At 39.9% G+C, this 27217-nt stretch overlaps 1 protein-coding gene across 6 annotated transcripts; it reads left to right on the top strand.

Moving 5' to 3' along the window:
- On the top strand, positions 1–21689 carry ildr2b (immunoglobulin like domain containing receptor 2b). 6 transcript variants are annotated; one of them, XM_085433603.1, is made up of 10 exons: positions 1–161; positions 4904–5233; positions 6057–6176; positions 11903–11959; positions 12879–13025; positions 13147–13311; positions 14176–14289; positions 17588–17789; positions 18577–19243; positions 21146–21689. In XM_085433603.1, the coding sequence occupies exons 1-10, from the start codon at positions 122–124 to the stop codon at positions 21179–21181; spliced, it is 1878 nt and encodes a 625-aa protein (XP_085289729.1). In that variant the 5' UTR covers positions 1–121; the 3' UTR covers positions 21182–21689. The 6 variants fall into 6 exon arrangements, with proteins under 6 accessions (XP_085289729.1, XP_085289728.1, XP_085289724.1 ...); XM_085433602.1 differs by having other exon boundaries at positions 17585–17789; XM_085433598.1 differs by lacking the exon at positions 11903–11959 and having other exon boundaries at positions 62–161; positions 17585–17789.
- Positions 21690–27217: the final 5528 nt, after the last annotated feature.

Here is a 27217-nt window from a genome sequence, read left to right as displayed (position 1 = left end):
GAGAAGTGGTACAGTCCCGTTAGACGCAGTCCGAGTCCGGTCTGCAGCAGACGCAGTTAGCGGAAAACGACATGACCAACAAACGGTTAAACTACTCGTTAGTATAAAAACGGACAATATAATGAACGTTTACCGGCTGGCTATTTTTTTGGGAGCCTCAGGTAGGTCTTACCTTCTAAAGTAAAACGTTAAAATGTGTTTTCTTTACGGCTAAAGCGCAGCAGGTTGATCCCATGTAAACTCGGTGCTTATCCCAGACCCAGGGGCTACACGGGACTCAGTAAAGGCTTCTTTTTGTTTTATTTGAGTGAATAAAGAGAAATAGATTCTCAGTTACAGCGATGGTTTGCTCCATTAACATTTATAGAGCAACCCAAGTAATTATTTTCTGGTATTTAATGCTGTTTCGATCGTATGTTGTGGTCCTAAGATGTTTTACTGATTTGTGGGTTATAGCTTTGCTATTACAGGCACTTCTTTGTGCTGTGGTGTTTTTTATAAAAGTACTTTTTTGGAGTACAATAATAAATACTACATGTATTTTAGCTATTTTCAGGTAGATGTGCTTGAAAAAAGGAACTTCTGTTTGTTTTCGGAATCTAAAATACAAGAAAATGATGCATGTCTTTGTTATTTATATTAAGAAACTCATCTGAGTTATAGAATAACACAAGTGATCTGTTTCACTATCACTTTATTAGTCAGACCGATTAGTTATACAAAATGTAAATATAAGGCCACTATATAATTTATATATATAAGTGTGTATATTTAAGGGTACCAAAAAAACAGGAAGGCTGGAAATGTACTGATGATGGTGCATCTGTGAAGAATGCGCTCTTCACGTCACTTGTTGTGAACATTGTGAGTGTTTTGTGAAACTGCAGTGGCTATATTCATCCTTATCACTTTTTGTTGGGCTAATGACTCAATGTGAAGGAATGTATTGCAAAGTAAAGGCAGGAAATGTGACAGCTTTGGAGAGGAAAAGTCTGACTGCTCAGGAAACGTGCTGCTTCCAAGAGCAGGGCTTTGACCTGGGAAACATTTGCGACCACATACTGTGCTCACCCCGGTTTAAACTGGCATCTAATCTTTAATTGAGGCCTTTATGTTCCTTTATGTGTTGAGGCCTTTCCACTGTATGCAGGTGGTGAGGGTGTGACTGTCTGCTGCCTCTGAAACCCAGTCATTAACCTACAGTGAGTCACGGCAGACAGTAAACATTGGTTAACAGGTGTAATCATGATGCATGTCAGCAGTTACAGCAGTCCTCACTCCTCTCACCTCAAACTCATGATATTCATGAATTCCAGTTCATGGGCTAACGGTTTGATTTAAATCTCTTGTGCTTAATTGGTTTGTTCACATCCAGCTGGAGGAAGGCCTGACACTCTCATTGGCTGGGAGTCTGCGACCTCCTCCCCCTCTCAGTTGCTCAAGTGGGACAGGAGAGGGGAAGCCCTAACAATGGACTGGTCCATGAAAAAAAGAAATACAGGGAAGACCACAGCTTTCTGTGGCAGGAATTTAGGAGCTTGGTGACCCTTCCTCCTGTTTGTGCAGTTAAAGTGTATCAGAGGAAGAAGTAAGCTGATGACGTCGACCAGCTGGCCTCAACTTAATGTTAAAAACACAAAGCTGACAAAGCTTCAGCATGCTGATTAGTCATTTAATGGAGAAGTTGACTAAGATGTAATCAGTGTCATATCCGTAACTCTTTGTTTCAGTTTATTTTTAGCTCCATGTTAGTGCATTTGGAGAAAACCAGGAAAATTTATGACTAACTAATAAATTAGTTATTAAAATTATTGTTGATTTTTTTTTCTGTTGATTTATTCATTCTGGTTTAAGCTTCTAAATGGAAAGATTTGCTGCTTATATACCAATATTTTTCTGGCTTCATGGTAGGACTGCACGATTTTGCATAAAATGAGAATCACGATTTTTTGGCTTAGAATTGAGATCACGATTCTCTTTTCCAGTATAAATATTTATTGCACTTATTAACTGCACATCAACTTCGTAACAGTTGAAACTGAACATAAAAACAATAAATAAACATAAAAACAACAAATGTCTCACGTTTTGTTGTTGCCGCAAAATGTTGTACTGCTTGAAATTCCATCTCCACCGTTGCTCGACACTGCGTGTATAGAGCAGGTAGTGAAACAATAGAAAAATAGTTGTGGGACGGCACTGTGTAGCGTTTGTCTAGGGTGTTGATCATTTTCCTAAATCCCTTGTTTTGCACAGTGTTGATGGGAGCCATATCTTTGGTCAGGTGATAAGTAATAGCCTCCGTAATTTCTTTGTGCCTGCGGGAGTTCGACGTGTATAGGGAAGCGCTGTATAAGGTTCCCGTTATTGATGTTTGGGTGGTTGACCGGGATCCTGACGTGTTCTCCGTTGTTTTTTCCCTGCTAATTTTAGTATCACACGGCACAGCTTCTGTATCACGTGGTATAAGGGTCCGCCCTTGTCATTTGTTGAGCAGGAAGAGTGAGCGCTTGTTTTCATGCAGATTACATCCCGGATCAAAATGCGGTACAATCGTGGTCGTCGTCTTTTTTTTCTTTTTTTTTTAAGTATGAATCGAGATCGCGATTTTCTAACGATTAATCGTGCAGCCCTACTTCATGGTGTAGTCGTTTACACATTTACTCAACAATTGAAAGATCCCGTGACCCAAATCCCTCTGGGATTGTGTAAGGAAAGGCATCTGGTGTAAAAGAAATGTGCCAGATCAAATATGTGGCAACTCCTTATTAACAAGGCAGCAACTGAAAGCAACTACTTCTTATTCTTAATTGAATTTCTTTGAGTTTTGGATTGTTGGACATGTCAGAAAAAAAGAAAACACAGCAGCTTGACTTTATAACCCTTTTCCTGGGATTCACAGACAAAATCAATTACTCGGATAACACATCCTTTTCAAAGAATGTGGTGTAGATCCACACCCAAATGCAATGAGCTCTTTCTTTCCTCCACCTCACCAATTTTTCTGGAATTAAGCCTGGTAGTTTTTGCGTAATCCCGCTGACATACAGACAGACAAATAAAAGCCCAGCAGTGATGACATTCCTCTACCTTGGGTCTCCCTTCTGGGGGAAGAATAGTTATTCGCAGTCCTAACTGTTGCCTGGAAATAGGGAAACTTGATGTCTTTTCAGAAGAATGCTGTAGAGGTGCTCATTTGAGATAAATGTCTAAACACAGTGTGTATTCTCCTCTTACTGACCCTGGGAGATGCAGGCTGGAGGACTTGGTTTTGTTTTGATTTCCTGTCTTCTGGGACATGTTTAGAGTTGAGTTCCTGCCCCACCTAGAGCTAATATGACTACCAGAAAATCCCCATCAGACTGCTCCACCCCCCTCCTTCTATGATGACAACCCCCTGCCTCTCCCTAGATCTCCCCAGCCCCCCACGCACACTGGAATTTAACCTTCCTGACCCCAGCACCAAACAATAGCGGACCCCCACACACTTAATCTCTCCTCCTGTCTTTCTTTTGGTTTTGATATGATGATAATGACAGTTTCTCTGAAGTACAGAGTCATCATCAGTCATCTGTACAGATAAAGATGAGATGCAGCTGCTGCTCTGCTCATAAAGTTGCCACTTTCATCATTTTACTGTTTTCAAACTTTTCTTATCTAGACTCACCTGCTAGTTTATCACCTTCCGCTAGTTATGCAGTCTTTTCCTTCACCTGAAGTTTGATGACAGAGAGCAAATTATTACAGAGTCGGCTTCAGAGCATGTGAAATGGACAGGCAGCTGACGTGCAGTGTCCACAAAACACAGGTTATAAACTGAAATTCACAGTAAGATGCATTATATGTGTATTTAAAAGAGTGCTACAGGAGGCAATAAACTCATCCTCTGAAAACCTAGACAGGCTACACAGTTTAAGGATAGATAAGCTAATTCATTATTCATCATGATTCATCCATCCATCCATCTTTTTCAGCCAATTAAGGCTTACAAGAGGGTGGGACCCTATCCCAGCTCCAATGGGGCGAGGGGTGCAATTGCCAGTTTATCACAGGACTAGCACAGAGACAGACCATTTGCACTCCCACTCACATCTTCTTCATGATCTAGTATCCATGATTACAAGCAAACTAGCTTCACGTGCTGATCGTTCCAAAGACACTTCCCAAAGTTTCACTTGCATAGACCCATGCACTCCAAAATCAGCACCCTTAGCTGTACTACTTACTGAGATTGCTGCCAAAGCAGAGACTGTTCAGAGAATAATTAACTTGAGCTTGAGCTGCAATAACTGACTAGAAAGAAGTCAGTTGAGGGGGGCAGAGTGACCCCACCCCCAATAACACAAAGGTCACATTATCATTTAACACCAACAAAGCTGCAGCCTTCAAAATGACCAAGTAGTGGACAGTAAAGCTGTCTAATATAGCTCATTAAGATTTAAAGGTAAGTTTTGTTAAAGACTGTAGTTTAGCTGTAGTTAAAAAGTTAATAATAAAATCGCAACTAAGTAGTGGTGTAAAGCCTAATCAGATCTTTGACTTACTAACCAAGTAAAATTGATGCAAATCAGTTCTGACATTAAACATATTGGCTCCTCTCATTGTTGTTACATAATTTATTGATTAACAAATATGTTAAAGGTTTAATTTTGTTTAAATGGGACGGATTTTAATGCTTGTAGTGTGTTTTCAGATCTGGCGCTTATATTGGTTGGACTAAAAAATGAGTCTGTAAACTCTGTATTTCATTCTGCAGAATAGGTGGAACTGACTTGCTTAAGTTAGCATCGTGCATATTTACCATTTGCATGACTTAATAGTCAAACTGAACTGATATGTCCATTTTTAGTAGATTAACAAAAGCACCTGTGCTTTATTCTTTTTGCTTGTATGTGTCCATCAGTGTGCGTGTGTGACAGTGTGCATGTCTCAGTGCAGAAGGAAAAGCAGTATGCAATCCTCTTCCAGTCCGTGGTCCTCTCGTGTCAGTACCAGACGTCCTCCGTCCAGCTCCCGGTGGTGCAGTGGTGGTACAAGTCCTACTGTCGAGACCACATGCAGGAGTCCTTCTCCCTTTCGGAGACCCTGGGCATCAAGACCTCAGCGCTGGGACCCAAGTCCCACCTGGAGTGCTCTGACAACACCCGCACAGTTCGGGTAGTGGCATCGTCCCAGGGAGCCTCCATGACGCTGGCTGAGCACTACAAAGGCAGAGACATCAGCATCATAAACAGTAATGTCGCCACTTTTATCCTCAGTGAAATAAGGTGAAAGACTCTGCAGCTGTTTGATCGTCACACATGAGTCAGAGCTGACGGGGTTTTTTATAAATAAATCTCTTCTGCTCCAGTCCTACAAGAATGGCGGTACCACACAGAGGCCCCCGCCCTCGCGCCCATTCATATGTGGGCTTCTTATCAGGACAAAACACGTCTGCCATTTAAATGTGTCAACAACGGCCTCCTGTTGTCACAAAATCCAATAACAATAAAGGCCAAAGGAAATACATGTAGGCCGATAATGACTTTCTTTATGTTTGGCAGTATTTTTTTCATTACTGACATTAAAAACAAACAACTGACTTCGGGACCCTTAACAAATTTTCTTCACATCCAGATAGTTTGTGGTGTTTTGTTAAGAACATGACTTACATTTCCTCGCATTTCAACTGAACATGTTTTTGTCAAGACATGACATTCTCCCTCCCCTTTTTCAGTATTGAGTCCAAACGTGAATTACAGATTTTGGATCTTTAGATGAATTCAGACTTTTTGATTTATAATTCTAACAAAGAGACAAGCATAACCGGGAAAATACTCTCACTTCCCACTGAACAATCAATAGCATGTCATCGATCTTAAAAGAGTTCCAGTTCATAGTCCTCAAATTTTGGGCCACAGTCTTATTGGGTGGCGTCAGTGTTAAATGATTCCGCTTGAATTTTAAAAATGCAGCATTAAAAAGTTTGCTTTGTGAACACGTTGTGCCATTTGACATATTAATATTTGTAAATATGTAGAAATATAATCTTTGTCCTTGTTTTGTAATCTGTGCAGAAGCAGACCTGCGTATTGGGGAGCTGCAGTGGGGCGACAGCGGGGTGTATTTCTGCAAAGTTGTGATCGCTGATGATCTGGAGGGGAAGAACGAGGATCAGGTGGAATTACTGGTGCTTGGTAAGCATGCGAGAAAGTTAACCTATATTTTTCTATTTGTTTGTTTGTTTGGGAGTTTTTTCCTGCGCGTTGTTGGTAAAGGTTTTAGAAGTGGTCTCTTAATTGTGCCGCATTCCCGAGTGCCCTTACTACGGTTTCCATGGAAACAGCTAAATGGTGTTTCCCTCTTTACATGCCCTCGATCCTCTGTAACGGACTCTATTCTTTAGCCGGTCGCACGCTTTAGAGAGCCGCTGTGGAGCCGTTACATCTCAGGTCAGTTACACAGTATGTCAGGAGGCTCAAAGACTGCAGGGGAGCTTCAGCTGAACAACAGCGAGCGTGTTTGTCTGTGTGGCATTTGCTCATTGGGGAGTATCACTGGTTAATCATTATACATACCTCCCAAATCTTCACTAAACTGCCAACACTTCAGCACTAAGATCAGAGAGTCATGACTTACTGTAAATCTTGAAGTAGCATTTTCACTACGTAAGATTGTCTTTTTGTTTAACCCAGACTATAAGATGTTGAACTTGGTAATATGTATTTTCAGACCAAACAAGAGCTTGTTAACGGTCCCCCTCCAAGCATTGATGTATTCAATACAGTTAGATGAAAATATTCCCTTCATATCAGCAAAAGCTGAGCCTTTTGCCTCAATTAGCATGTACAGTGTGGGATATGTAAATTAATCCCTCCCCTTCCTATCCCTTTACTTTTTCAAGCTTTACTTAGTAGTTCTCACACACAATGCCAAAATATCTGGAGGCTGCTGTTTTGGTGGAGCGTTCAAAGCCCTTTAAAAAATCCACAGTAGGTTGTGCTCATGGGACAACAGCTAAGTGCTAACTGCCAACACAAATCATTCAGATGAATTAGCGCTCACTTTTACTGCTTATAGTAACAGTAATGTTAACTTCACTCGTCCTGTCTCTCTGCTCCTTTGCTCTGCATGTGTCTGTTTCACCATCACACACAAGGAGCTAAAAGGCAAACACACAGAGTGAAACATAGAGCAGATGATGGCAGTAGAAGTCGTGCACATGTAGACATGCACATGTAGATATGAGGATATTATCGAACAACTAATAATAGCATCCTTCTTTTGTTGGATAAACTTCCCAACTGTGACATCAGAGAGATTAGCCAACTCTTCCTGGTTGATCGGATTGGTTTCTTTGGTCTGTTGCCTATGAACCCTGACTGTGTGAATGAATATATCTGAAGCAACATTCCAGATACCTTGGAACTGGAATACAGGAAGTCGGGAGTGATGTCACTCCTGAGTTAGCAAGTTCCAGAAAAAGCCAGGGAAAACAGGATTGTTAGCTCAGGGTTGATGGGACTGCTCCGACTTTCTGAGGTGAGGAGGTGTTCCAGATTCAAATTCCGACTGGTAACTTTGGAATTCCAACTTCTGACTTATACAGGAACACAGCATACTGCTTCGATGTTGCTGTTGCGCTGCACTTCCAGGATCAAAAAGTCTACTTGGTTGTTTGTTTTGCTTGTGATATGAAATAAATACGACTAAAACACTTAAAAAAATAACTGATGGTGTGATCTGTTAGTTACTTTTCTCCCTTTATGTTAGGCCAGCCTGATGCTTATGAAGTCTGCTTATTCATGTAGCCCTCTTTAGTTTAGCACTAATCTGATTACAGTCTTCTCCCAGGAGAGAAGAAGGGGCTTAAACGTGTGAGAATAACAAGACTCATTTGGCTTTAGTGCTGAACTTCTTAGCTTGTGCATGTTGTAATTTTGAAGTTAGAATTAGAAAGTGTGTAAAACTTTTTCTGTGCCAAACTGGTTGTTTTTAAAAGTTTCTGGTACTTATATTCAACTTTCTTCACCAGCGTTACTACAAAACTGCTGCTTGGCTCTAACTCCATATTTAGGCTACAGTTCAAATATGAAAGCACATGATCAAAAAAACATTCTTTGCGTGTTCTTTTGCTCACCAGCACCTTGAACGCTGATAACATTTACTCAGTTCTCTTTCACACTCACTCCCCTTCCCTCCCTTTTGCCTTGCAAAATCTTCTCATGCACTCCTCCATTTCCAGTGTTGGGAAGGTTACTTTTAAAATGTATTCCATTACAAATACAGAATACATGCCCCAAAATGTATTCTGTAACGTATTCCGTTACGTTACTCAATGACAGTAACGTATTCTGAATACTTTGGATTACTTAATATATTATCATGCTTTTTACAGCAACGTGATTGCTGTGTGATTTATTACTATTACTGAAGGTCCACGACTCCGAACTGTAGTAAAGGGACCTCTGACTAATACGGCGGGGTCCCTGTCGGCTGGTAGCCGAAAAATAGCTTTACTTTGTTGTGTGGGTCAATTTTTCTTGCGAGAGACAGAGAGAGGCGTTGAAAGACTGCTCCAACGGAACTTATTGTTTTCGGAGGAAAACACGAACACGGTGTACAGTCGAGTCTTAATAGCTTACTTACAACTGGGCTCGTCAGGCACTCTTCTTGGCTGCAGTGGTTATTATTATATTTACATGCTTCCAGCTCCCGTTTTTCCTCAATGACAACTCGTACCTTTCCACTCCCCTTTTTCTCCCTCCTCGCGCTCACAGACCCATAACGTGTATGGCAGTCCATTCTCCCTGCAGCACGGACTACACTGCCCATGATGCTACATTCTTGTAGCATTCTGCCTGTTAGCTTAGCACAACAACAACGAAAATGCGCTCTCTCACCCAAGAAACACACAGTCGCAGAGAGAGAGAGAGAGCGTCGCCCTGTAACCATGGCAACCGTAACGCTGCCGCCTGGAACGAAAGAACGTAGCTGTCAAACAAAACCGAAACAGTCCTGACCCGCGACAATATGAAACAGGAAAGTACTGCAGTGTAATCCATTTATTTCAACAAAGTAACTGTATTCTGAATACCACCCTTTTAAACGGTAACTGTAACGGAATACAGTTACTCATATTTTGTATTTTAAATACGTAACGGCGGTACATGTATTCCGTTACTCCCCAACACTGTCCATTTCTTACTCGTCGACCTCCCCTCCCTCTCGGAGCTGCACAGCTCCTCAGCTCTCTCAGGTTACGGATGGTATGCAGTCAAGTGAGGCAGGGCCAAGGTAGCAAGGCTGTTTTTTTCCCCACTCCTTAATAAGCGCTTACTCAGCACACTCTGCAGCCTCAGTACCAGGGGTTGTTTAGTCTACCAGTGTTGCCATGTCAGACAGTAACCAGTCTTTACTGTAATCAGGGTTTTCAGACCTCATAATAAGCACATTAAAAACATCCGTAGCTGACTCCTGCACACCTGTTGCTGATCCCTTTCTGTATTCAGCGAGTAATTTCCTTGAATTTTTGTTCTGATTTTGACCTTTATGTCATACATATTGAGCACAACAGGCACATTGTTTCACAGCAGCGCGACTTGCATGACCTTGTTTTGACGAGCTTACGCGGTAAATTGTTGTCCTGGTGCCATCAGTGTCCCAGTTTCCAAACCTCCCTGTCTGTTGCCTCTCACGTCTCAGTTGCTTGCATGTGTTTGGGTGTCTGCATGCATGTAAAATGATTAACAGCATTCAGTTAACAGTGTGCAGTTTTAATGTTAATGCTGAGACACGTCGACTGTGCATGGCATCAAAGAAAAAGGCTTTAATAGTTTTTTTTAAGTTTTACTTTATTTTATTTAGCTTTTTTGTGTGTTTAGTTCCCTCTGTGTTTCCCTATCTGTTGTCTTGATGCATGCTCAATCATCCAGGTAAGTAAATCCCAAAAGGTTGATTCTGTTCATCTGGACGTAGCGTTTTCAGTGGGAGAAACGTTTCCTCACTCATCCAAGTGACTTCTTCCGTCTCAGCTGACTTCAGGTTTCCCCAACCTTATAAACAGTACATTTGCACAATAACTGGGCCTTGTTTCAGTTATTGTGCAAATTTACTGTTATTGTGCAGATGAAGAGAATCAACCTTTTGGGATCCCTATCTGTTGCTCCCTCTGTCTCATCTTTCTGGTTAGTGCCTTTGCCCTCCTGTGCTCCCTTTCATCTGACATCTTGTTAGTGTTAGTTTTTGTGTTGCAGTGTAATTGTCTCTTGTGTTTTTTCCTGATTTCTTTGAAGGTTGGTTTTCTTTCATGTCAGGTTTTACTGGCTCCTTTTTGATTATCCTGATTGTCTTTACCCCTGTCTTGTTCCAATCAGCCCCCAGTGTATAAATAGTCCTGTCTTCCTTTGTATTTGCTATAATCACCTTTTAGACTCTGTGTTGGTGTTTGGGAGTTTCTCTTAGCTTAGCCTCCTTGTGGCCCTTTCTATTTTGTGTTTCCTTTAGTCTCAGTTCAACTATACCTATTAATTTGCCAGCAGCTAATAAAGGCTTGCTTTTTGTTAGTCTACCTCTTGCTGTCTGGCACGTGGGTCATATTGTAGTTCAAGAGATCAGAGAGGGATCTCTGGGAACAATGAATTTTATGTTATTATTAGGGGTGCAACGATACACAAAATTCACGGTTCAGTTCGTTTCGATACTTTGGTGTCACGGTTCGATATTTTTTCGATACAAAAAAAATTTTCATGTCAAGTTATTAAAATTATAAATATTTCTTTTAACTCAAAAGTACAGTTTTTAAATTAAATGTTGCTGAAACAACAAAATAACAAAAAAAAATGTATCTGATGGAGAAATCGCTCATATGTGGAAACGAGAGTTTATTACAGATATATGGCTCTTTCCAAAATAAAAGCTATTTTGTCGACAGCAATAAAAGTAGCGATTGCCCTCTCTATCTCTTTCATGTTCTAACAGCTGTCTAATTGAGTCGGGTAAGGTTTGCAGCATGCGTGCTTCTTGTTGTTTTTGTCTGCTTCCACTTGTCTTTGCACTAGCGTGATGTCGGCGTAAATGTGCAGTCATATTCGTTGTGTTCCCACCAATTTAATTGAGCATTGCGTGGCACATCCGACATACTGTTGTACTTTTGTCCACGATGTGCTTAAGTAGGGTCATTCTTCACATGAAAACCAAAATAGTTCCAAACTCCAGATCTGAATGACGGTGGAGGAGGTTCAATTTCGGGTAATAATAATAATAACGGATTGGATTTATATAGCGCTTTTCAAGGCACCCAAAGCGCTTTACAATACCACTATTCATTCACTCTCACATTCATACAGTAGAGTTGAGGCAGTTGCCATGCTAACTTGAGTGAATGCATATGGGTGGCGCTCAGTGGATCTGCGCTTGAACGCAGATCCACTGAGCCCTCAACACAGACGGCATCGTCAGAAGAAAAGTTGACCAAATAAATTTAAAATTTTGTATCGTTCAATACATATGCGTACCGAAAGCACTGTATCGAACGGTTCAATACAGATACATGTATTGTTGCACCCCTAGTTATTATCTATATAAAACATCCTGGTGGTACAAATGGGAAGTAAATGGACCTCCAGATCAAAAAGGGTCAAACTTTTGGGATGTGAACATGTGAACCACATGTCACGGGAGTCCATCTAATAGACATTTCAGTTTGTCACAGACAGCATGGTCAACAACAAACGTCTTCATTGATAAGTTTGATATTTTCTAGATGCAGACCCATTTTTTCATACTTAAACTTTCATTCCCCAAATAGTGCATGACCATTAATCATCTGCCTTCTGCCAAATTTGCTAATTTGCCTGACCTTTTGACTCCCGCTTCCCGCTTCCTCTGCCGGCCTTCACCTGTCCTCTCCCTCTCTCTGCAGGCAGGACAGGTGAGCAGCAAGATCTACTCCCTGAGTTTGATTTGGAGATTATGCCAGGTACGGTCCCTACGCTGCATGTCTGTCTCTCTGCCTGGCATTTTCCAGCTTTTCTATTGCCTCCTGATGTTTCTAATTCCAACTGACCAGATAAAACTCTCTTTGACTAACAAATGTACATTCACTTGTTAGAAATTTGGCTGAATAAACATGACAGCCTTGTAGCTGGAGCTTCTACGCCCGATATGAACACAGTTAGTGAAGCTACATGAAGCCAAATTCACAGAGTTGTAGTTGTTATTGTTTACCTCCAGTTATGATTTCAAATTTCACAGGGGAAATGTGTTGTTAGTGAGTGGATTTTGACTCTTGGCACACCCTGAGGAAGTCTGTTGTTATGGTTTGGATGGTTCAAAGATGTGAGAACGGATAAAAGTAACTCTGATTTCCTTTGATATCCCCTAAAGTTTCCTGTTTGTAGGGTTCTGTTGTCCAGGTACATCAGTGGAGGAGAGCGCCAAACATCAGCTTTTTTTAATAGAAAAAACAGAGACTGGGTTTATTTTTTTGTCCAAAATCTTTGTCAGTTATAACATTTCAGCAATTCAAATGCTGAGATCTGAAATAAACAAAGACATTTCAAAAAAGACTGTGAACTTCGGAGAACAATTTTCAGCCCTTTGGCTGAATTTCTTCATTCAGCTTCATTTTTTTTCTTTAACGTAACGTTAGTGATATTGAGCTTTTGTCACAAACTGCACAAATCCTTTTGAGTTTGGCCCAGTCTGACTTATTTTAATGGTTGTGGCCATATTTCAGTTGCATCTAGTTACCACTAGATATGACTGTTATGTGAAAATCTTGGTTTTGCTGACCTCCACTGGTTGAACTTCTCACTTTGGTGTAGTGATGTTAAATCACTGTTCAGAGTGTTTAATCACTGACTGTTACCTTTTTTTTTTGTATGTATGTAAATCAGAATGGGCGTTTGTGGGATCTGTAGTCCTGGGCAGCATCTTGCTCCTGCTGTTGTTGGGGATCTGCTGGTGCCAGTGCTGTCCTCACTCCTGCTGCTGCTACGTCCGCTGCTGCTGCTGCCCTGACACCTGCTGCTGCCCACGACACCGTGAGTAACACAAACAACCCAATGACTGTCCTGCATCCTCTTTAAAAAAAATGAATGTCCTTTTTTTAATTGAATATCCCCATTCTTTAACATCAACAATGAAAGTGTGTTGTTTATGCAGTGTATGAAGCGGGGAAGATGGCAAAGAGCAGACAGCCTGCTGCTCAGGTCCCTGTGTATCCCTATTACATTCCTGGTATACCTACTGTGGTCCCTGTGGCCTCTTCCTCTTACACGGACACAAAGATCAACTCGATCCCCTCAGTGGAGAATAACCTGTCTGGAGGTGAGTAGTAGAGGAAGAATTCAAATGGTTCCTGAAAGATGAGAATTATTTTGTAATTTTACAGGTAAAATTTCAAAATAAGTTATAGGCCGCCTGTATGCAAAATATATTTAATATTTGCATATGGTAGTTACGTGTTGTTTATTGTGCTCATAGTTTATTGATGGAAATTCTAATTTCACCTTTGTGATTTGTAATAAAATAATCAAAATTATTAAAACCCCAAAACCGATTAAATACTTTGTCAAATCTTACTGCTATTATTATTATTATTATTATTATTATTATTATTATTCAAAAAATAGATGAAAATGAACAACTTAACTGATTTCTTTGGAAATGACTTCTTTGCTGGTACTGTTGGAGGATGGGGTCAAAATGACTGGGATCAGCGGTTCTTGTGTTGAAAGTTCAATAACTGTTTTTAACGCTTTTGGAGAGGCAAAAACAATATTGATGAGCTCAGTATTCACTCTTCTTTATCACTGCTTTTGAGCTCTAAAACCTTCTCTGAGGACTATTTGAACAAGTGGTGTAATTAACGTTATTTATAGTCTTACATAGAAACGTCAGTGACAGCTGCCTTTTTCTCTTCATCAAACACTGACACGACTAACCTTCATTTCATCCATCATCCTTGTCTCTACAGTGAAAAGTCTGAATGTCTGAAATGTCTGAAGAAATGTTCTTCTCTTTTTCCTTTTTTTGAATTTAATCCGTTATTAACACGTAAGGTTGTTTTGTCTCGTATACTTTGCACACTCAAGAGTGTTTGTGTGCGTCCTTGCATGGTTTTGTTTTTCTCAATCTATCTATAGGTGTGTGTGTGTGTGTGTGTGTGTGTGTGTGTGTTGACATTCACAGTGCGCAGTGGTTACCAGCTCAAAGCCAGTCCAGCCCAGGACTCAATAAAAGTTCTGTACTACATAGAGAAGGAGCTGGCTCAGTTTCCGCGCAGCAAGATGGCAGCATTCAAATGTAAGCCTGCACAGATTAGGCTAGTTTCTTTAATCTGTGTGGCAGTGTGTGCGTTTATATGTATGTATGTGCTTTATGTGCATGGTTTGTGGGAATTAAATCTTACTAGTTGCCGTCTAATCCTTTCATATTTGAAAAAAACAACATCTGTCCCTTTTTTCTCATTCACAAATTGCAAGGTTAACTTGTGGAGTCATGCTTTTTCATGAGTTTGAAAACACACAGTCATGTGAAAATATGTGAAGCACATCTTCTTTTCTCAGCTTTGTCAAGTCAGAGTTGTCTGTGTCTCTTTTTCTACCTTGCTAAATCACCATGGTAACGTATACTGAACATATAGTCTGGTTAGAGCCAGGTTATGTTCAGAGTTTTGGCTTAAAATTGTCATTTTAACGGATTCTTTTATTTTGCTGCATGGTTCAAGTGGAATAAAGACTCTTCTGGGGAAATATGTAATTTGTTAAGCCGTACTTAACAGATGAGTTGAGTAGTCATTATTATCTGATAATGTCTCTGTCTGGAGTAAGTGACACTCACAGGGATTGTTTTGTGTAGGAGTGAGTTTTATGATCTGTGAAACGCCCCTTTTTAAGGGAGTGCACACAGAGGCATTACAGAGAAATCCACCATCATGATACCTGTTATCTCCAACGTGGGATTTAGGTTTTGTCGACTCAGCTAAAGCCAAAAAAAAAAAAAAAAGCCTGTCTGTGTAGAATTTCCTTTGTAATATTCCCATCATTGTCACTGCAACCAAGTGAAAAATCACCACCTCTCCACCAGAGTGCTTCACAGCTGCTATGAGGTGTTTGTGCTGATATATGTTGATTTGCTTTTCTCCAAACGTGACGCTTTAAAGCCAGACAACTCCGCTTTGGTTCCATCTGTCATAAAGGCTGTATGAGGCAGGCAGGATTGAAAAGCCAAAATGCAGACTCTCAAGCAGGACTGAGCTCAAAACTCAGCTCTATTGCTGGAAATACAAAGGACATGAAACCAAACTGGGAGAAACTAGAAACTAAACTGACAGGCAGAACACACAGCATTAAGGGAGATCACAACACTGGACAGAGGGAGACACAGACAATATATACACACAAGAGGGAATCAGGGCGAAGAGGAAACACCTGGGGAACACAGCTGGACCTAATCTAATTGACGAGACAGGGGACAAAACATGTTGCAGACAATACTGGAGACTATCAAAGTAAAACAGGAAGTACGAAAAACACACACTATGACGCAGACTGACTAGGTACAGGGAACAGAGGGAGCGAGACACACATTGAGCGAGGGTGACGTAAACACAAATGACACAAACAGACTCACACGCAAGACACAGCGATGAGACAAACACGCAAGATGAGTTTCAAAGATAAGAAAGCAAAACCTGGAAATACAAGTAAACATAAACATAAATGAATAAAACTCAAGACTAAATCTGTATAAACTTGAACTTAAATCATCATTATAAAGGAAAGAATAAAAAAAGGCTGGGTAAAGTCCCAGTACCATGGCATCATGTGTACAAAGAACATTGTTCTAAAAGTCTAGAGGTTTATTTAGAAGCAATTTTCCAAACCTTTCCACAAGAAAAAAGGCCCGACAGCGTCTCTACCACCTCAGACGCTTGAGAGACTTCCAACTGCCCTCCAAGGTGCTCAGGAACTTTTACTCGTGCACCATAGAGAGCATCCTGGCGGGAAACATCTTAACCTGGTTCGGGAACAGCACCATGCAGGACAGACGAGCTCTACAGAGGGTTGTGCGGTCAGCTGAGCGCACCATCCGCTCCGAGCTCCCTGACCTGCACTCAATCTACAGCAGGCGGTGCTGGACCAAGGCCAGGAAGATCGTGAAGGACCTCAGCCATCCCAACAACAGACTGTTCTCTCTGTTGAGGTCAGGAAAGCGATTCCGCTCCCTGAAGACCAACACAGAGAGACTGAGGAGGAGCTTCTTCCCGCAGGCGATACGGTCTCTCAATCACACCACCACACAGTACTGACCCACACATATGGTTCTTACACACACACTGGACTTTCTGGACATTGTTTTTGCACAACACTGGTCACTATATTCTTCATTTCCAGTTAATACTTGTACAGCTGCTGTTATTGTGTATATATTTATTTAGATTTAGATTTCTTCATACATTCTTATATAGTTCTATATTGTGTATTGTGTATTTTGTTGTACAGTTATTTTATTTTCAACTTTAATTTATATATTTATCTTTATCTTATTCTTCCCAGTTAAATTTACCCTTCATTCTAATTTGTGTTGTACAGTTATTTCATTTTTAACCTTAATTTATATTTTATTCCTTCCTAGTTAAATTTACCCTTTTTAATTTTTCATATTTATTTCCTATCTTATTCATAGCCTTTTCCTTTTTTGTTTTCTTTAGGTCACGAGCAGTTGTCCAAGCATTTCACTACATATCGTACTGTGTATGACTGTGTACGTGACAAATAAAATTTGAATTTGAATTTGAATTTAGAATATTGCTTTTAGAGAGAAGATGCTTGTACCTGGCAGCCCTTCCAAGCATGTCACACTTGTTCAGTCTGTTTCTAATTCTACAGTCTGGACTTCCAACGTTTAACATGCTGACTGGGGCCTGTAGAGCGAGAGGGTCTGAGCAGTGTGAAATTAGGGTGAATTTGCTGGAAAGGCCACTTGGGAAGATTAAATTTGTAAATAATCTTTCTCACGGTGGAACGATGCACTGTTAATGACTACGGAGGCAGTAAGGGTGTACATATTTTTCTCACAAACTGCTCTGCTTTATGGGTTAGTTTTTTGCTAAATAAATAACAATACAGTGTAATATGTCACGTGTTGTTGTTCATCTGAGGTAATTTTAGAACCTGAGAAGGACCAGATTAGTTTTTTTTACATTGTCCTGAAATTTATAACCTTAATAATCTAAAGGTGTAGATTATTTTTCACAATTGTACAAAATAGATCAGCTGAATCCCACATAGAGGCTGGAAATATGAGCACATGTATGGAGCATTAATGGCATCACTGTGGAATGTCTGGGATACACTGCAGTTCCTGTGTTCATAATAATAATAATAGTAATAACAAAGACAGATCGTGCATTTGTCATATTAATGTTAATTAATTTGTTCCCTAATGATTCTTTTTTTAATTAGAAAAATAAAAAACATCGTCTGATCCTATTCTTCCTTGAATGCATTCATACCTTTATACCACCCGCTGTTCATTCAAAATGACTTTATTAGTATAAACAGCAAATATCATGTTAGTGATGTGTCTGTCCCAGCAGCCAGGAGCATATCAGAGCTCAGCTCGCTTCATGATGGAGGGACTACAGACTTCAGAAACACCTTTCAGGCGGTCCAGATGAAAGCACTTCCACCTATCGCAGACCTCGATGACCTGTTGGTGCGGAGAGCAGCTCCACCTACACAAAGCCGAAGACTCAGACAAGACAGAATTAACCACTCAGATGATGAACTGGACCGCAGGTAAGGTGGAGAGATGCTTCCCTCTGAAGAGTTTCTATCAGGTTGTTGTGTTTACTGTTTAATGCCAGAAAACATTTGACAGTAGATGTGTCACGGTGACGTCTTTATGTTGCTTGAAACAAAGTGAATCCAAAGATATTCATAGGCAAAACACAATAACACCATAAAAAATGGCTGAAATACTTTTTTGTCAACCACAAATTATTGCTAAGGAATGTAATTTTGCCAGTAGAAACAATAAATTATAATTGATCCACTATTCAATGTACTTCACTGCATCACCTGCAGCAAACGTGGCTGCACGTTTTTTCCCCCTTTGTAAGTAAAAGCAGTCCAAATGTAAACCTCCTGAAAGTGACGTGTTACTCTACGACTATTTTCTCTCACCCAAACTGTTCATGAATAGAACGTTAATACAGGTAATTACCATTTTAAAAAATTGTTGAAAGAGCTGTTAAAAAGCAAAATTAAACCAGGATGTAAACATTGTCTGCAGTAATGGCTTTTAGTGTAGTGGTTTACACTTTTGCCCAACAAATGAAAGATCCCTGGTTTGATCCTGGGAGGAGACACAAATTCCTCTGTCAAACGTGCAGAGCATCCCGCTGTAGTGACCCATTGAGAATAAGGGATCAGCTAAAAGTAGCTAACATGGGAGTCTACAAGGGTTTTCTAAATTGGCTTCATTTGTCAGCCCTGGAGGTTGCTGCTTGGTGAGATAAATGTTTTCTCCAGTTTTGTTTGTTCTGTTATTAACATGTATAGCGTGGGCTGCTTCTCGCTGTAGGTGGAACTGCCGATCGGAGAACCTGCAGAGAAAGACGTTGGGCAGAAGAGGGCGCACGGGCTCTCTGGATGAGCTGGAGGAATTCGCTCGGTCTTATAGCGCACATGGACGTCGGGGTGCGCCATCAGACCGGCCTTATGAGCGGGATTACAGCCCTCCCAGGCGATCCTATAGAAATGAACATGATGGCTGGGGGCGCCGCAGCCCGTCACCAGTACTGCAAAAGAGAAGGGACACGTGGGACAGTGATCGCCCGTCTCGACTGCCCCAAAGCAGAGCCTATGATGACACCTTGCTCAACAGCATGCTTGAGAGTAAAACGAGGGGCCGGGGAAGGGACAGAGGTGCTGGGAGGATGGACGAGGACAGTGACACTCCCTCTAAAGGCAGCTCCAGAGGAAAGGGCAGCGATAGTTATTACAGCCGTTCACCTAGCAACCGCCCAGAAGATGAGGACTCTTTGCCTCCGTACTCTGAGCTCGAGGCTGAGAGATACCGCAGGGCTGACCAAACTACAGAGCGGTACCGCACAGCAGAACCTCCCAGATCAGAGAGGTACAGGACCACAGAGGCAGCCATGAAGCCCTTCTCTTACACCCGCCCCAACCAGGGAATGTCCCACACACTGCAAGGGGGCAGAGAGGAGAGAGAAAGGAGCAGAAATCTGGTGAGTTACTTATAGCAGGAACAAGGACTTCCTCTTCTGTTCTTCAGGAAAAAGAGCCTTGAAATCCTGTAAACTGTTGCAGGACAAATCTGGTGATATCCTATTTTCGTCTTACTGTCAGCAAATACTGTAAAAAGCATAAAACCAGCAAATTGTCAGTCTAGAAACAACTGTCTGTGTAATCAAGTCATGAATTATTCCTTTCTGTCAATTAATGTCCTCAAAAGGTTTATGTAGTATCGTTCATCCTGACTTAATCCCACATTCATCATCATGATGCTATGAAAAAAAATAGTAAGTAAAAATGTTTCCAGGTGAACTTTATATATCGATATAATTGGAGTCGAGTTGGGACCTATTGTTTGTTTCCAGGTTATTCCGTACTGAAACGGATTCATGGACAAACCCCCAATTAATTAGCAGTAGCTTTGTAGTAGCCCACAGCTCTGCAATCAGGTCAATGTTTTATTGTTTTTCAGATCACTCTTATTATTTTATAGTCCACACACATACTGTTATATGTTCAGTACTAAAGCAGTAGAGTTAGCACACTTTCTTTCATAGTAAGTGGAGCAGTTATGAAACAGACAACCAAGTATATCCCTACAAGACTTGGTGGAGACCAAAACTGAGCTAAAAGGGAGCAACTCACTTGCTTTTATCACATGGTTGGAAACAACTGTCCGGTTGACCTATTATGTAACTTCAAGGCTGACTGCTGTATAAATAAGCATTCAGCTGTTTATCTCTTATATAAATTTAAAAACAATATTCCACTATACACTTCTGAAGCACCCATCAAAAGATGTGCAAAGTGGCCATAAAAAGATGGACATGGTCAGCAACAATACACAGTCAGGTAGACTGTAGCATTTAAATAATGCTCTTCAAGTGTGCCAAGAAAACTTTCCCCACACCACTGCACCATCACCATGTCCTGAACTGTTGATATAAACCAGGATAGATCTGTCTTTTTATGTTTACAACAAATTCCATCTCTGCCATCTGAATGTCGCATCAGAAATGAAGATTCATCATTCAAGACAACGTTTTCTCCGTCCAATTTTAGTGAGCACGTGTGACTTGTAGCCTCAGTTTCCTGTTCTTAGCTGACAAGAGTGGCTGTTGCAGTTGATCTGCTTCAAGGTTCAACGTGTAGTGTTTTCAGAAAGGCTCTTCTGCATACCTTGGTTGTAACCAAACATTATATGAGTTACTGTTACCTTCCTATTAGGTTAAAGCAAGAAACACTATCACGCAATGTTTAAAGTCATTTAAATCAGTGAGTTGCTTCCCTGTGATTATATATTTGTGTTAACAAGCTTTTGAGCTGGTTTATAAAACAAAATAGCCGATAAATGTTATAAGCTATGCTTTCCCAAAATCTGCTAAAGCTGGTTTCAACGTTTACAGAAGCACTGTGTGCGTAAACTAACACTGCTGGTTTGAGCTTTACATGAGATTTGTTGACAGTAAGAAATATAGAGAAAAAAACATCTGCCTTGTCCTTTAATATCTTTTATATATCTTTAATAATGTCTCTCAGTGTTATGTACATAATATGTATTGTGGATTTTAGATTTGTGGTGTCAACACTAAATCATTTTGTGTTGTTTCTACACGACTTTATGTAGCAGTGGCTTTTCTAACCTAATTTTTGATAATGAATGAAAGCGCATTATTCCTCTATAACACAGCCTAGCATGCAACCATTACACACAGGCTTTCTGGCTTTCTAAATATCCCAAAGTCTTTCTTCCTCTATGAGCAAGGTGGCAACCACTGCAGTATTGCATGATTTCTGTGTATGGTTACAAAGCTCTGTCCCCAGGCTGTGCTAACCCTGCATGAGCATGAAAGTGAAGTTCCTAATATGTTGCTCTTGGTATGTTTCCCTAACAGAGCACTGCACTGAGCAGGGACTCACTCATAGTGTGACAGGGTCTCCAGCCTGGACCCAGCACAGCGCTGCCAGCCTGTGCATTAAAACTGTCCTGCAGCTGCGCAGGAGATGCTAACTGTTACAGCTCCAACCACAGCAAGTCAGGCTCATCTCACTGAAATAACATCACTGAAAAACGTCAGTAATGAATCCTGAGGAAAAAGTGGATTTAATATTTGTGTTTTTGTACATGCATATCATATTTTATTTGTTTGTTTGTTTTTTAATTTGTCTTACTTTGTATTTCAATGATGTAACTGGACTCACACTGGTGCCAAGGACAGATTTTGTATTTTATTTTTTTGTTATTCAAAACGTTTTGAACAGCAACCAAGCAGCCTTCAGCCTCCATACTTCTCTACTACTCTGCAGCTCAGGTTCACTTTGTATTTTTGCCTTTGCCTGTTGTTACCTGTGTTCCTGGAAATACTGCGCCTTGAATTTGTACTACAGATTGCAATTGCACTGCTTAATAACTTTTTAAATAAAGAAAACTTTGCTATAGTCTCCTCTTTCTTTTGGTTAGTCAGTTTAGTCTTTGCTCTGTAAAATATCGGAGAATACTGAAAAAAACACTCCCAACCCAAAATGGCGAAGTCTTCAGAAACACAACAGGTATGTCTGATCATTTTAAAGGGAAACTGCTGTTTGTAATACTGACATCAGATTTTTGGCGCATCCTGTTGAACTTTGACTCATTTAAACCAGTCAAAGGATTGGAGTTGGAGTTGGGGTTGGTTTATTTACATAATGAATAACTTGTCTTTATATATTGCTAGGAAAAATGGGAAACAGGAGCAGTGATTTAATGAAATGTGCAAACATAAATGACAAAACAGAGTATGTACAATTCTTATAATCTCCAAAGTCAACAACGTTTTTCTTCACCACAGCCTGAACTCTCTTAGACAAACTTTCTTTTCATTTCTTTAAGCAGTCGTCAGCAATCGTTCTCCAGGCTTCTCGAAGGACATCTAAAGCTTCTTCTTCTTTGGCTGTCTTTTATTCTGTTCTCTGTCAAGGTGATCCCACACTGCTTCAGTAATGTTGAGGTTCGATTTCTGAGGATGCCAATCCATGACTGATAGTGTTTTTCTATTGAGGTATGCTTTTACTGCATTTGCGGCGTGTTTGAGATCATTGTCATGCTGAAAAATTAAGCCAGATGTTCTCCAGATGGTTCTGTACAGTGAGACAAACTCAAACAGATGGTTGATTTCTATCATTTTTGTCAAGATCCACAGCACTGGCACCCGCTTCAGATGTTATCAGTCCAGCCCAAACGATGACAGAGTTTCAATCTGTATTTTACAGCTGGGTGTAAAAACTCACTATTGCACCTCTCTCCTGACCTATCAGTTGATTTGAACCAGCATTGTTTGATTTATCACTTCATAAGACCTGTTGCCACTGATTTTCAGTCCAGTTGTTGCCCAGCCCATTTCCCTTCCTTTAAGGTGGCTTCTAGACAGCCACCCTTTGACTGGGACTGTTTCTGTTGAGGCTTCAATAAAAAGTAGACTCGAGGTCCAGATTTGCAAATCAGTTCCCATGTCAGGTCTTTCCTATTTCTTAAGGGTATGACTTTCAGATGCTGTTTATCTCTTTTATATACTTTTCAGGTCTGGTAATTATTTGTCTGTTTGACATTTTTCATAGATTTAACTAAAGAAATGGAAAGAAATTATGTGTTTTGCTTAGTTTTCTGTTATGTTTAGACAAAATTGGCTTATTCTTGATTCCAGTCACTTTTTTATTCTTAAAAATTACTAGAATGCTCCTTGAAGGAGAGTGGCTCCAGACTTTTTTACAGTACTAGTTACTCTAAAAAGTAGATGAGATTATGCCAATTCGCCAACAAAACAGAAAGTACTCCAGCCTGACAGAAAATTGCATTCAACACAGCATGTGTATATCTGATCCCTAAATTATTCATTCATTGTTAACCTTCGCATATAAAAATTAAGTTGATATGTTTTCTTACACATATATTTTCACTCACGTCACAGTTTTCTGATTTTAATTGATATTTGCATTTTATTGCTCTTTCAGGCATATTTATGTGGTTTTAAACCTGCAGTCAATGAATCTAAAGCATTTAATCAGGCATGTGTCTGGCATGTGCAGCCAGTGTTTAATAAATTCAGATTTAATACATGTAAAGTGGTGCTACACGAGAGCCTGGAAACTGATTTGTTTTGAATGAGCTGTTTTCCATAGTGCTGAAAGAATTTTTTCACTTTCACTTGAGAATCACACTTCACCTCCAGACAGACAGACAGATAAAGTCATTATTTGTATTATAATAATAATACATTGTATCACTGGATCATCATTATAAGAAGATAAAAAGTACAAAGTAGCACAACGTAGAAATACCCTCTTATATTAAGTATTGTATTTGAGTAAATGCACTTTATATCATCATGTAAGCAGTGTCACTTATTATAATGTAAATTTCTATTGTCACCACAGAATTTGATCTTTGAGTGCTCATTGAGTCTGATAATGCATGTGTACCTTGGATGAAGCCTGTGTTTTTCTTATCAGAGCTTATTAAATATACAGAGCTGAGTAAACACTGACAACATTCAGTATAAAAATACACACAGTGGTGCTCATATGAGGCATGTGTTGGACTAATATAAACAGTTTCAGGGTTTGTGTGTCTTTCTGCTCCTTTTCCTTTGTGTAAAGTTATTTTGTGTTGTGTAGAATGATTTTGCTTGTTTGTGGATGTGTTTTGTCTCTATTTTTTTGTCATTCTCACTGTGAGTATTTCTTTACGTTAGAACAAAATGAAAGAAAAAAAAGTGCAGACAAAACCATAACTGGATAACATTTGGTAATGTAATATAACACGGGCCGCAAATAACAGTGTAAATGTTTTGTTTACACTGGAGACTCACAAAGACAAAGGTACTTCATGTCCTCAGCAGGTACTGATAAAGAAGGAATTGAAAAATTAGCATGTAGTGAGCTTCAGAGTGAAGCCAGGAACATTTTTAAAGCTCTTTATTCATGAAGCTTTGTTTTTCACTGAATTTCAAGCACACTTGAATGAGCTGAGCTCAGCACTTGAGTCCACCTCAGGCACGCTTGTCTTCTGTTTTTACCATGAAGTCTGCAGTGGTGTACATCCTCAAAAGGAAAAGTAAACATCATTCAAAGAGCTCAAATGCTTCTACAACATGGCTCATCTGTGAACTTTACACTCTGGCTGCATGCCATAAATGATAAATGGAATGGAACTGACCTGCTTCTCCCTCACTCACTTTACACAGTATCCAAGCTTCCTTTTATACAGTGAGGGAAAACAGACTTAAAACTCCCATCATGGATCTTAACTTTAACATAAAGAATGCCTCCATCTAGGGTGTAAACTATAGTATAATGTAATACAATAAAGTATTGTATTGTATAAGGATACCATGAAGCAATCTGGCCATTCTCCTCTGACCTCTGACATCAACAGGGTATTTTCTCATCGAGAACTGCTGTTCACCAATATTTTATATCTCTGATAAACCTTAGAGATTGTGCAGGAAAATCCCAGTAGATCAACAGTTTCTGAAATACGTCCCGCATTCTGATACTTAGTTTGAACTTCGGCAGGTTGTCTTGACCTACATACCTAAATGCGCTGAGCGGCTGATTAGATATTTGCAACAGGTATAACTAAAAAAGTGGACAGGAAGTATATAACCACCATAATATGTAAACTGGGCCAATAGTTATAGCAAGTCACATATCCTAGTATTTTTTTTTTCTTTTCTCCTTTTCCTCTCTCTTACATTCATTTCTTAGGTGCTGGGTGATTTAGATATTATCACCATCATATATTCTCAATTATCCCCCACTCCAATTATTAGTAATATCAGAGGATAATCCACAGCTCAGTCAATAATGAATCAGTGATCATTACTGCATATGTAAACTTCTTTTTATGATGCTTTATATATTATATTATATGAAGTAGCATCCTAATGATTAGGATGATCAGCTGAGGTGAGTATAATTCAATTCAATTCAATTCAGTTTTATTTATACAGCACCAAATCACAACAACAGTCACCTCAAGGTGCTTTATATTGTAAGGTAGGTACCCTACAATAATACGTACAGAGAAACACCCAAAAATCATATGACTTCCCATGAGCAAGCATTTTGGCAACAGTGGGAAGGAAAAACTCCCTTTTAACAGGAAGAAACCTCTGGCAGAACCAGGCTCAGGGAGGGGTGGGGCCATCTGCTGCGACCGGTTGGGGTTAGAGAAGGAAGGTGGGATAAAGGACATGCTGTGGAAGAGAGGCAGAGATTAATAAGTATGATTCGATGCAGAGATTGCAAACTGGAAGCCGGTTCCACAGAAGAGGGGCCTGAAAACTGAAGGCTGTCCCTCCCATTCTACTTTTAAATACTCCAGGAACAACAAGTAAGCCTGCAGTGCAAGAGTGAAGTGCTCTAATGGGGTTATATGGTACTATAAGGTCATTAAGATAGGATGGGGCCTGTGTGTGAGGAGCAGGATTTTGAATTCAATTCTGGATTTAACAGGAAGCCAATGAAGGGAAGCCAATATAGGAGAAATATGCTCTCTCTTTCTAGTCCCTGTCAGTACTCTTGCTGCAGCATTTTGGATAAACTGAAGGCTTTTTTGAGAGATTTTAGGACATTGTGATAATAATGAATTACAGTAGTGCAGCCTAGAAGTAATAAATGCATGAACTAGTTTTTCAGCATCACTCTCAGACAGGATATTTCTCATTTTAGAGATGTTACGCAAATGGAAAAAAGCAGTCCTACATATTTGTTTAATATGTGCATTGAATGTCCTGGTCAAAAATGACTCCAAGGTCACTCACAGTGTTACTGGATGCCAAGGTAATGCCATCCAAAGTAAGAATCAGGTTAGATACCATGTTTCTAAGATTTTCAGGGCCGAGTACAATAACCTTAGCTTTATCTGAATTAAGGAGCAAAAAGTTAGCGGCCATCCAGGTCTTTATGTCTTTAAGACATTCCTAGCAGTGAAAATGTACAGTATGCTATGCCTTCTGACGATACTGCCTAAGGGAAGCATGTATAATGTAAGTAGAATTGGTCCTAGCACTGAACCCTGTGGAACTCCATAATTAACCTCAGTGTGTGAAGAGGAGTCTGTTAGATAGATATGATACAAACAACTGCAGAGCAGTACCTGTAATACTTACAGCGTGCTCTAATCGTTCTAATAGTATATTATGGTCAACAGTATTGAAAGGTCTAGCAGGACAGAGATGAGTCCACTGTCAGAGGCCATAAGAAGATCATTTGTAACCTTCACTAAAGCTGTTTCTGTGCTGTGATGGGCTCTGAAACTTGACTGAAACTCTTCAAATAAGCCATTCCTCTGCAGATGATCTATGAGATCTTTGACAGCTACTCTTTCAAGAATTTTTGATATGAAACAAATGAAGATTGACCACTGGGTCAAGACATGGCCTTTTAAGCAACGGTTTAACTACAGCCAGCTTGAAAGCTCTTGGTATGTAGCTGATTATTAGAGATAGCTTGAAGCATTAATTAATGGCAGGACTTCTTTGAGCAGTCTTGTAGGAATGGTGTCTAAAAGACATGTTGATAGTTTGGAGGAAGTAATTACTGAAATTAACTCAGAAAGATCATTTGGAGAAAAAGACTCTAAATGAATGTCGGTGGTGCTGACAGTAGCTGCAGATAATATTACATCTGTGAGATGATTATGGGTAATTTTTTCTCTAATGGTTAAAATTTTATTTGTGAAGAAGTTAATGAAGTCATTACTAGTTAACATTAAAGAGTTGGCTCAACAGTGCTCTGACTTTTTGTCAGCCTGGCTACAGTGCTGAAGAGAAACCTAGGGTTGTTCTTATTTTCTTCAATTAATGATGAATAGTAAGATTTTTCTAGCTTTACGGAGTTCTTTCTTATAAAGCAGCAAACTGATTCTCTAGGCTAAAGGATGATCTTCTATATTTGCTCTAAATTTGCCCATTTCCTCTCCAGCTCTT

This window comes from Copadichromis virginalis, linkage group LG16 (assembly GCF_057382275.1).
Source record: "Copadichromis virginalis isolate Kocher_CV1m ecotype Utaka linkage group LG16, C_Virginalis_male_GT1.1, whole genome shotgun sequence".
Classification (NCBI taxonomy): Eukaryota; Metazoa; Chordata; class Actinopteri; order Cichliformes; family Cichlidae; genus Copadichromis; species Copadichromis virginalis.
Note: the sequence above shows the minus strand (reverse complement) of the source record. Positions and strands in the feature narration are given on the sequence as shown.